The sequence below is a fragment of the Protomyctophum parallelum genome (assembly GCF_964188405.1).
Source record: "Protomyctophum parallelum genome assembly, chromosome: 15".
Lineage (NCBI taxonomy): Eukaryota > Metazoa > Chordata > Actinopteri > Myctophiformes > Myctophidae > Protomyctophum > Protomyctophum parallelum.
In genome coordinates this window covers 47,498,600-47,510,193 of record NC_139710.1, presented here as the reverse complement: position 1 = coordinate 47,510,193, position 11,594 = coordinate 47,498,600, and the positions used below count along the sequence as shown (strand labels likewise).

General features: G+C 43.0%; 1 protein-coding gene across 2 annotated transcripts in view; it reads left to right on the top strand.

Moving 5' to 3' along the window:
* Positions 1 to 8,719, top strand: part of ddx31 (DEAD (Asp-Glu-Ala-Asp) box polypeptide 31) — a 19,314-nt gene extending 10,595 nt beyond the window's left edge. For both annotated transcript variants that reach the window (XM_083783179.1, XM_083783178.1), the window contains exons 16-21: positions 41 to 91; positions 343 to 482; positions 1,031 to 1,115; positions 1,915 to 2,026; positions 3,485 to 3,680; positions 7,568 to 8,719. In XM_083783179.1, the coding sequence (XP_083639305.1) occupies positions 41 to 91; positions 343 to 482; positions 1,031 to 1,115; positions 1,915 to 2,026; positions 3,485 to 3,680; positions 7,568 to 7,685 (702 nt within the window). In that variant the 3' untranslated portion in view covers positions 7,686 to 8,719. The remainder of the gene's footprint in view (positions 1 to 40; positions 92 to 342; positions 483 to 1,030; positions 1,116 to 1,914; positions 2,027 to 3,484; positions 3,681 to 7,567) is intronic.
* Positions 8,720 to 11,594: the final 2,875 nt, after the last annotated feature.

Here is an 11,594-nt window from a genome sequence, read left to right as displayed (position 1 = left end):
ACAAATCTAACCTGTGTGGTGTGTGTGTGTGTGGTTACAGGATGTCGCAGCGAGAGGTCTAGATCTGCCGCAGGTGACGTGGATAATCCAGGTAAGGTCTTTGATTGCCTTTCAAACAATGAAAACCTTGTGTGTTCCATAAGAAGAGTTACAGTCACATACAATCAAACAATAACAAGCCTCTATTATTGTGTGTGTGTGTGTGTGTGCGTGCGTGTGCGTGTGCGTGTGCGTGTGCGTGTGCGTGTGCGTGTGCGTGTGTGTGTGTGTGTGTGTGTGTGCGTGTGCGTGTGCGTGTGCGTGTGCGTGCGTGTGTGTGTGTGTGTGTGTGCGTGTGCGCAGTACAATCCTCCCACCAGTGTAACAGAGTATGTGCATCGCGTGGGGAGGACGGCTCGCATCGGAACGCGAGGAAGTTGCCTCCTCTTCCTCACCCCTGCTGAGGCCGGCTTCATCACAGACCTGGCCAATCACAGCATCAGGTGTGTTGATTGATCACGGTAAACAACCTGATTAGAAAGCCATGGTCAAAACATTTAAGTTCCTTAACCTTTGGGTGAACATGACCCATTATTATTTATACTTTGGCTATAAAATAATACATATACAAGCTCATAGCGCATCACTTTGAGCTTGTAATTTTTGTGTTTTTTAAAGCAAACATTTGCTTCTGGGTGTCCCCGGAACAAGATATTTTGAAATGGGGGTCGGCGGCCAAATACATACATTCAGAAAACCTGTTTTCAGCCTCATGTCTTAATGGGTTAAGAAGAATCCAAGGCACACCGTTCAGTTGAGTTGAGTACTTTTGGACCCTGTTGAAGATCCGAAACACATTGGTCACCTGCGTTTTTTTAACCAAATTGCCAAGCCATGACAGAATAAAGGCTTTTCAAACTCAAGAGGCAGCTAAAAACGGTCAGAATTCAGAACAGACATTGGATGTGTCCGTGTCTCAACAGCCAATCGTTTAACTCTACCAAGCATTAACTTATTGTGGCATTGGGCGGGGTTTGTTGTTTTTTTCCAGCCTATCGGAGACCAAACTGCTGGAAATTCTGTCCAATCTGATGCTGGATGACACGTATAAGGGGCGGGGAAAGTACCACAGTCAGGTATGGTAGAGACAGACAAAACACATACAAAACAAAACACTTACCACACACACACACACACACACACACACACACACCACTGGCTCACATCACACACACACACACCACTGGCTCACATCACAGACTCAACAACACAGACGCACATCACACAGACAATTCTGACAGGTATAGCTGTCATCTGTCACTGTCATTTCCATTCATGAAAATATATTCTAAAATATCTTTAGGTTTTATTTTTCTGATTTCCATTTCTGCTAAGCCTGATCGATGATTCTGATTTATATTATGATACGTTTGCGTGACTGTAAAGACAAAACGTAGGTGGGGAGGAGGCTTTATCGTTTTCAGAGCATCCGTTGCTCCACAATGTACAGTATGCACTGTAAGCATCCGGAAATTGTGGGAGGCAACAGTTTGGCTCGTGAGACTAACTCAGATCACAGATTCACATCACAGGCTCAACAACTCGGATCACAGAGACGCACATCAAGACTCGGTTGGAGACACACATTACAGACAACATTGACTCATTACAGACACACATTACAGACAACATTGACTCATTACAGACACACATTACAGACAACATTGACTCATTACAGACACACATTACAGACAACATTGACTCATTACAGACACACATTACAGACAACATTGACTCATTACAGACACACATTACAGACAACATTGACTCATTACAGACACACATTACAGACAACATTGACTCATTACAGACACGCATCACAGACGGTGACTTTCAGCAGTGAACAGTGGTCATGTCTGTCCTGTGTCTCCTCAGACCTCCTCCTCCGCTTTAGAACAGGAGATCAGAGAGCGGGCAACGGTCCTGCAGACGGAGTTTGAGAACGTCGTTCACTCCAACCCTGAGAACGTACAGAACGCGAAGAAAGGTGAGAGCTGGAGGAGAGGTGGTCTGTGGTGGGAAAAGTACTCAAATGTTTTACTTCAGTAAAAGTATCAATCAATACTGCAATGTAGAAATATTCTGTTACAAAAGTGCGGAATTAAAGTACAAAAGTGTTGGTATCAAAATGTACTTAGATACCAAGTACCAAAAGTAAAGAGTACCCGTGCCTTTTTTTTTTACTTTTTAATTTACGGTGTCATCCAAAAAATGCAGCCTACCCGTCCTCTCTCAAACACATTGTATTGTTCTCTAGCCCTACAGTCGTTCCTGAGGTCCTATGCAGCCTACCCGACCTCCCTCAAACACATTGTATTGTTCTCTAGCCCTACAGTCGTTCCTGAGGTCCTATGCAGCCTACCCGTCCTCCCTCAAACACATTGTATTGTTCTCTAGCCCTACAGTCGTTCCTGAGGTCCTATGCAGCCTACCCGTCCTCCCTCAAACACATTGTATTGTTCTCTAGCCCTACAGTCGTTCCTGAGGTCCTATGCAGCCTACCCGTCCTCTCTCAAACACATTGTATTGTTCTCTAGCCCTACAGTCGTTCCTGAGGTCCTATGCAGCCTACCCGTCCTCCCTCAAACACATTGTATTGTTATGTAGTCCTACAGTCGTTCCTGAGGTCCTATGCAGCCTACCCGTCCTCCCTCAAACACATTGTATTGTTCTCTAGCCCTACAGTCGTTCCTGAGGTCCTATGCAGCCTACCCGTCCTCCCTCAAACACATTGTATTGTTCTCTAGCCCTACAGTCGTTCCTGAGGTCCTATGCAGCCTACCCGTCCTCTCTCAAACACATTGTATTGTTCTCTAGCCCTACAGTCGTTCCTGAGGTCCTATGCAGCCTACCCGTCCTCTCTCAAACACATTGTATTGTTCTCTAGCCCTACAGTCGTTCCTGAGGTCCTATGCAGCCTACCCGTCCTCTCAAACACATTGTATTGTTCTCTAGCCCTACAGTCGTTCCTGAGGTCCTATGCAGCCTACCCGTCCTCCCTCAAACACATTGTATTGTTCTCTAGCCCTACAGTCGTTCCTGAGGTCCTATGCAGCCTACCCGTCCTCCCTCAAACACATTGTATTGTTCTCTAGCCCTACAGTCGTTCCTGAGGTCCTATGCAGCCTACCCGTCCTCCCTCAAACACATTGTATTGTTCTCTAGCCCTACAGTCGTTCCTGAGGTCCTATGCAGCCTACCCGTCCTCTCTCAAACACATTGTATTGTTCTCTAGCCCTACAGTCGTTCCTGAGGTCCTATGCAGCCTACCCGACCTCCCTCAAACACATTGTATTGTTATGTAGCCCTACAGTCGTTCCTGAGGTCCTATGCAGCCTACCCGTCCTCCCTCAAACACATTGTATTGTTCTCTAGCCCTACAGTCGTTCCTGAGGTCCTATGCAGCCTACCCGTCCTCCCTCAAACGCATTGTATTGTTCTCTAGCCCTACAGTCGTTCCTGAGGTCCTATGCAGCCTACCCGTCCTCTCTCAAACACATCTTCCACATCCGTGGCCTCCACCTGGGCCACGCCGCCAAGAGCTTCGGCCTCCGAGACGCTCCACAGGGCCTGTCTGCTGCCGGGCAGAAAGACACCGGCAGGAAGCAGACTAAAAACCAGGACAAAGGAAAAGCGCAGAGGTGGGTTTTTTTGGACAGTGGCAAAGTGAGTTTAAAGTTGTTTACCGCTGTTTAATGTAATCAATACTTTTTTGTTTGGATGTATGGGCTGTCAAGGCCAGAAAGTAATGTTTTGCTACTCAGTAGGTGTTCCCGCATAACTTCCTGGTATGATGATGTTACACGCGTACCTCGAGTCTATATTATATAGGCAGTATGTGTTTTGTCTGTCTGTAATTTTAATTTAACTTAGTGTTAGCTACTAGATTGTGTAGGTAGGAGACAACAGAGAAAGAGAGACGGTCTAGGAGAGACAGACTGAACGTAGTTAGGCTAAGTTGAACGCTATAGTTAAATAAATTCAGAGAATATTACAATGAAGCCGGCGTTCCCAGAGATGAAACATTTGATCAAATGTGAGGTCTGTGGCCTGTTTGTGCCCAGATTATCCCCATATATGGAGATCCCTGAGGTCTGCGCAAATCATTAGTAGATAATATTATATATTACATAATACATACATTTATGCATTGTCTTTGAATGGGTATGACAGACGCAAGTGGAGAGACTCAGACTTTGTTGCTGCCCTTTGTGCCAGAGGGTAAACAAACAAAACGTCTTTTCACTGTATTTCAAGCACTGGTTGTTTTGATCTAATGCAGAGGCATTCGATTTTTAAAGATGTACATCTGCAGTTGACTTGTGGCACCATTCATTCTCAGACTGAAAGAATATTGTGTTTCTTATTATATTAAATATAGATTTCCTATTCATCTTGTGTGATCTTATATTCACTCAAATCATATACGAACATAATAGGTTTATAATGACTAAGATTGTTTGTATACATATCGTATAAGATATGTATATAATAAGCTGTCGAGCAAACCAAAAGTAGTGAAAATAGCAGATCTACAAGCTCACTGCTTATTGTCACTATTATAAAACGCTCTTTTTAAATAACAACAACAATAATAATAAAGGAACGGTTTTGGACATACAATGTCTCCACCCGACAGCAACGATATATAGTTTCATAATGACTAAGATGGTTAATATTTTCTTATCTAGTGTAATGAGAACATTTAGGTTTATGACTAAGATGGTTAATGTACTAGTGTATATAAGAACATATGTTTTATCAACCAAATAAGTAAGAGTGTGTGTGTGTGTGTGTGTGTGTGTGTGTGTGTGTGTGTGTGTGTGTGTGTGTGTGTGTGTGTGTGTGTGTGTGTGTGTGTGTGTGTGTGTGTGTGTGTGTGTGTGTGTGTGTGTGTGTGTGTGTGTGTGCGTGCGTGCGTGCGTGCGTGCGTGCGTGCGTGTCTGACACATGTTCCTGACCCTGCTCATTAACAGAGAACCCCTGCTGAGTTGACTGGCACATGCACACACACAACCTTATTTATACAGTCAATTATGAGTGTGACTCCCCTGACACACATCCATATTTACGCACTGTTGACTGACTTGCGTGTGTGTGTGTGTGTGTGTGTGTGCGCGCGTGTGTCGCTTGTGGTAAACAGCTTCTCACAGTGGGCCTGTCTGGACAAGGTTGTTTGACCACACACTCTTGCTCTCTCACACACACACACACACACACACACACACACTACACCACACACCTATAATGAAGTCTCTATTGACTTCCTTTGTTTACCTATGATCCTAGATCACTACTTGTTACTCCTGGCTCACTGTAAATCGCTCTGAATTAAGAGTGTCTGCTAAATGCCTAAATTGTGTATATGGAGGACGTGTATGGAATGGATGTGGTTGACTTGGAGACACCAGCAGAGCCGAAGAGTTTGATCAATCCTCAAGGGCCCCCCCCCCCCCCCGCAGCCCCGCCTCCCCGCACCCCCCCCCCCCCCCCGCCGCAGCGCGGAAAAAAATAAGTTGTTTTCGCTGGTACTTTTAAAGCAGCTTCTATAGGCCAATGTCCAAGCCAAGGTGAGGACTTTCAGGACTATATTATTATTATTATGAGAGAGAGAGAGAGAGAGGGAGAGAGAGAGGGAGATATAGAGAGATACGGAGAGAGAGAGAGAGAGATCATAGGCGGCGGGTGCGTTTTACCTTTGGGTAGGCTACAGAATTGCGTTGGGGGGGACGCCGCAGATTTATTTATTTATTTATTTCCCAAATGGTCTAAAAATGAGTTCTTTAGCATACTTTTACCAATTAATTAGCCTATACACAGACAGCGACTGATCAGCCTATTTTGGACGATATGGGTCTTTTCTCGAGTCAGTGTGTAGTCTCACTAGTCTGTGGTTAGGTCTCTTTGGTGAATTCTTGATCAGTGTTATTATGTCACGCCTCAAGAACAACTACAAAAGAAACCCGATTAGCACTTTTTAACACCTCTTGGACGGCCGGTGTCTCTCAAGACAGACTGTTGCCTGAGGAACAACAGGGGAGGCGCTGTTTTCCCGAATATTTGACGATGGGATTCTCAGATTGCCGGCGGAGAGGTCCAATTAATGTTCGGAATTCCCAGAAAAAATGTAATGTAAATGTAAAATGTCCACGAAAATCTTCATGGGGGCCGAAAGGGGCCCTAGGATTCTTCATGGGGGCCATGGCCCCGTGGCCCCCACAGACTCTACGTCGCTGGACACCAGTGCTCTGGTTCATAGACAAACACACCACACTGCCCTGTTGACACAGGTCTTAATGGATTAATGACTGGAGGCAGATTCTAAAAATGTCTTGGTGGTTTTCTAAAATAATGTACGTCTGTGCGGCAGTGGCTCAGGGGTAGAGCGGCCGCTTGGGAACTGTTCCCTGTTCAATCCCATGCTCTCCCAGAGTTGGTGCCGAAGTGTCCTTGAGCAAGACGCTTAAAACCCCTAATTGCTCCCTATATGTGCATGTTGGTGCCTTGCATGGTTTCCTCCGCCATTGGTGTATGAATGTGTGTGTGAAGGGGTGAATGTAATGCACATTGAATCTATGTAAAGCACCTTAGATAAAGGCACTATATAAATGCACCATTTACCATTTTGCTATATCAGTGGTGCTCAAAACGTTTTCATGGCAAGGACCCCCATATAATAAAGTTATATATACATATTTTGCCGTGTACCCCCATCTCAAAATATGTTGTTCTAAGCTAAAACCAGTTTTTGAATTAGAGAGAAGAGAAGGAAGGAAGATTGACATGCAGGAACCACATTATGTACATAATACAGTATATACATAATACAGTACATAACGTATGTACAGCACATACATACAGTAACATATGGGATACTACAGAGAAATGAGGTCCGTTGATGCCAGCGATCAATAAAGATGTAAAGTAAAATGTCCTCCAGGGAGCTGAACCCTCAACCTGTCTACTCTGCCCCAAGGCTGTGCGTGCGTGTGAGTATTGATCAGCCAGCTGGTTGAACATGGCTCCCTGCGGTGATGGGAGCAGAAAGACTGTAGTTAAATGGGTCGTAGCTGAGTGGGTAGAGAGCGAGGCCGTCTGGGAATGAAGTGTCGCTGAGCAAGACACAGTAAAAGTACAAGTAATTCCGCCTACTGCGGAGGCCAGTAAACACTCTTACCGTGTACGTACATGCATGTGCACACTGAGAAAGATACACATGCCGAAAATGACTCTCCCTTGACAGTCAAAGTACCGTAACCAATACACTGACACACATACTGTACACACAGTGACTGTGTGTACAGTGTAGGCAGTGATTCTATGGGTCGGGCCCATAAAAGTGCACGCGTCTATCTGTCTTGTCTGTCTGTCTGTCTGTCTGTCTGTCTGTCTGTCTGTCTGTCTGTCTGTCTGTCTGTCTGTCTTGTCTGTCTGTCCACCTTCTGATTTATTTTATTTTCAGATGATAACAGAATCGTGTGTTTCGATGTGAACTGCCGTGGTTGAAAATCTTGTCTCTTTTCTTCAGGTCGGCGAAACAGAAAGCGAATCTTTCTGAGTTCTCCAGTGGGATGACAGACTCCAAGAAGAAGAGAAGGAAGAAGAAGACAGGAGGTCAGGTGGAGCCTGAGGAGGAGATGGAGTGAGAGGTCCCATCATCCCACCACACAGAGTTCATGCACATGGATATCCGTCGCTGTCTGGCAGAAACCACCTAACTCCATTTTTCAGGTTTTTGATTTTTTTTTCCTTTTTGTTCAATAGAACATTACTCAGATTAGTTATATTGAACACCCTTTACTTCTGTGTGTTGATTAAAAAATACATATACATTAAAAAGCGCTTTGGCCAAAACCTCCTAACTCCATTGGATCCTCAAACTGCCTGCCAAATCAGCTAACTCCATCGGTTTAGTTATCTTTTTATTATTATTATTTTCTTTTTCATAAATCAGTGATGTTGAACACCCTTTACGTCTGTGTGTTGGTTAAAAAAATGTTTAATGTGGCCAAAATCTCCTACCTCCACTTGAGCTGGATGTTTGTTTTTTAATTTTCTGAAAAATGAACATGTTGGAGTTGGGTGGTTTCCGCCCGACAGCAGAGATATGCTGATGATCTTTTCTGTTATCTGACTTCTGAAATCGTCTTCAGCAAAACCCAATTAAGATCTTAACTACTCTCTGTGGGGTTTGTTTAGGTGTTTGTTGTGGTGGACTGCTGTCCAGCGCACACCGAGTCAAATGCTCAAAACCGTAGATTGGATATTTTTGCAATTGTTGTGGGGAAACAATTTAAATGCAAAATAAATAAATGCAACATTGTCGCCTATAATGACATGCCCAAGATAATGACATCAACTCAGGTCAAAAGTGGTTCAATGTAGGATAATATTACATTATTTCTTAGGGTATAGAATATGTTTCTTTATTGGAAAATGATTGTGCAAATGAGTGTGCACAATGTACTGTTGTAGTACATTTAAAATTATTTCATAACTTTGTATACAGAATTTGTATATATTGCAAATGTGTTTGGTGGTTACAAAATCCAAAGGCTTGTCTCATGACATGATGATCAATGTCAACATCAACAGTCATCAACATCTTTACACTGCAGAGAATAATTCACAGGATTCACTGTGGCGTGCACAATTATTTATCTATTGCAATAAAAAATACACTTTGTAACTATTGGTATAAAATGTTTTCGTGCTATTTGTGGTTTTGCTGGTCTGTGTTAACCCATTCAAACCGGAAAAGCATCCTTGTCATTTTAGAGAAACGTGTCTGATTCATACTGCAGTTTCTATTAGCTTGTATTCCCCAGGACGGTTTCCGAGGACGGTTTCTGAACTGCACACAGCCCTCCTATGAGACACAGACAAATGTTTTCATGATTATTAGTGAGGACCTATTATATGAAGATAGGTTGAAAAGGGGTGAAGTGGTCCTTTAAGCTACAGTATTTTATTATTCTACTTTATTTATCTTTTCTGCCGATGGATTTACAAGCACACAACACAAGCTTTATGAGCTTGCAGATTGGTTTATTTTCAATTGGATATTTCTTTACAAGATGATATCCTCACTATCTATACTGTTGATAACGTGTTATTTGGTCATAAATATTGTGAAATTTCATTTAGCCTGTATTGCCCATCAGAATAAGAATAATGGACATGTTTCCTTATGAAATCACAATAAGCTGTTCAACAAGGCTCAGAGATGTGTTTACCATTGGCAACAATTTAGTGTTTATTCATATTTTGAGAAAATGTGCTCTACTCCAGAAAGTCGAGAAGTCAGCTGGCAAAAGTCATGTCTTTTACCCACAAACTAATAACACGTTTTGTTTCCCAAAAGTTTGAGCATAACTCTGAAAATCATGTTTTCTTTATTATGCGCATGCATTTACAATGGCAATTGGTCTGTTTCTTCAAAGATGTACCGGTATATCTGAAGAAATATTGCACACCCTTTGGCCAATCAGCTTTAAGTATTCTTCATGACCGTGGTAGAATAAAACCCCTCTGGCCGCCGGCCATTGAAGACTAATAGCAAAGCTTGATACTAACCATCGTCCCTGGGTCAGGATAATAACATTTATGACGATGAACGGAAATCCTGCAGTGAACGAGTGAACTTGAAAAATGTCAACTGTCTGAGCCGACTGTCAATGCTGTGTATATCACTGTCCCTGGCAAACGGTGCATTGTCTTGCCTGTGTTAAACAAGGACATTCGGGTGGCCACCGTGGCCATATAGCTGAATGGTTAGTGAGCCTGCCTAGGACCCACCTTCATGCTCCTCTGTGGGCAGCGCTAAGCTGGGTGAATCCCCTGTGGGATTGATTTTATATATATATATATATATATATATATTAATTATGCGAAGGAAAATGGCATTGCAGCTAGAGAGTATTAGGTGATAAGGTGACCAATGAATCAGTGGTTAGTAAAAAACAGGAGATGTGTTTGGGTGAGTCGCTTACCACCGTGGCGTGATCATCATCATTGTTGTAGTTTTTGGTACTCACCTTATCACCTAAAACTGGAGTATGAATGGTCCCTGCACACGGAGCGTGATTTTCTGATTTTTAGCTGCGTTTCTCCATCGGTTTTCCGAAAAACGTGTCCAGTGTGCAACCACCTTTCATGTCACTGTAAACTGACCACTGCTTTACAAGAACAATGTTTGTGTGAGAGTCACCCCGGAAAACATTATTCTACACTGCATTGTTTTATTGTAGAGTCTACAAGAAAACAAAATTAAAGTCATTAAAATAATGTAAAACTTAGTAGCCTAGATATTGTTGACGGTTGAATCTCTTAGTGATGCATGTTAAAAGCATTTTTGTTCATACAGATGACACATTTGTAGTAATACCCCTTTTAACCCATTCTGAACGGGCACCCATTTTGGTGTTGGCATCATGTTATGCTTTAGCTATTGAAAAATAGCAGATCTACAAGCTCATAGCGCGCCACCGAGTGGCGCGCTACGAGCTTGTAGGTCTGCTATTTTTGAAAAATCGAAGAACGACTGACATTTTTAGAATCTGATCTCAGGTCAGAATGGGTTAAGAGGCGGCCATAAAAGGGGTGACCAGCTACAGTAGGTTTGCGGCCTTCCTTTTGGCCCAATTCACCCTTTGTCAAGTCCCGCCCGTGTTTGTGCCCCTCTTGGTTGGACAAAAATCCTTTCTCTCCATCCACTACCATTGAAATAACATGTTTTTCAGTTGCTTCGTATTGATATTCTGTGCATTCAATTCTTATTTTAAACTTGGTATCAGTAAAAATGAACATCACAGGTGCAGCATGGTGACTCCACACACACACACACACGTCTCACGATAAAATAAGAAAGGTAAGAAGATGGTTATTGTTTTGGTTGTTATGGTGTGCATATTCTTAAAATAAATAATCTTTTTTTTTAAAGATATTTTTGCGGCTTACGCCTTTTATTGATTTTTGAAGGGACAGACAGTAGGCTGACAGGAAACGGGAGAGAGATGGGGGGAAGACATGCAGTAAAGGCCGTGTCGGGTCCGGGAGTCGAACCCGCGGCACACTGCGACTGGATTACCAGTCCGGTGCCCAGACCGTTACGCTACGGCCTGGGCCAAATAAATAATCTTTTAAAATAACAATGCAATTATGGATTTCCTATAGTCATTTTTTATTGTATTGCTATGGCAATAACTATAGACAACAAAACCAATGTGAAGAAGGAACGTATAACATTTAGATTTTTGGGACGGTTTAATGTTACGTTTACGTTGGGGGGGGGCGGTTCTGTAGTGAAAAGGATTTGTCTGGAGCCCTCCATGACAAACAACATTAGCAATGCTATTATCCAGCCCCTGGACTTTAAATTAGTAGTTTACCCCCAAAAATTACTTATTTTCTAACAATTACACACCCTTGAATTCACAGAGATGTGTTTGTTTTTGGAAAACAGACACTTTATTCTTTAGAATCAGTCTTAGAGGCTGTTTTAAGAACTGATGTCCTCCACTTAAAACATCCCCTCTCCTCTACCCTCCTCCCCT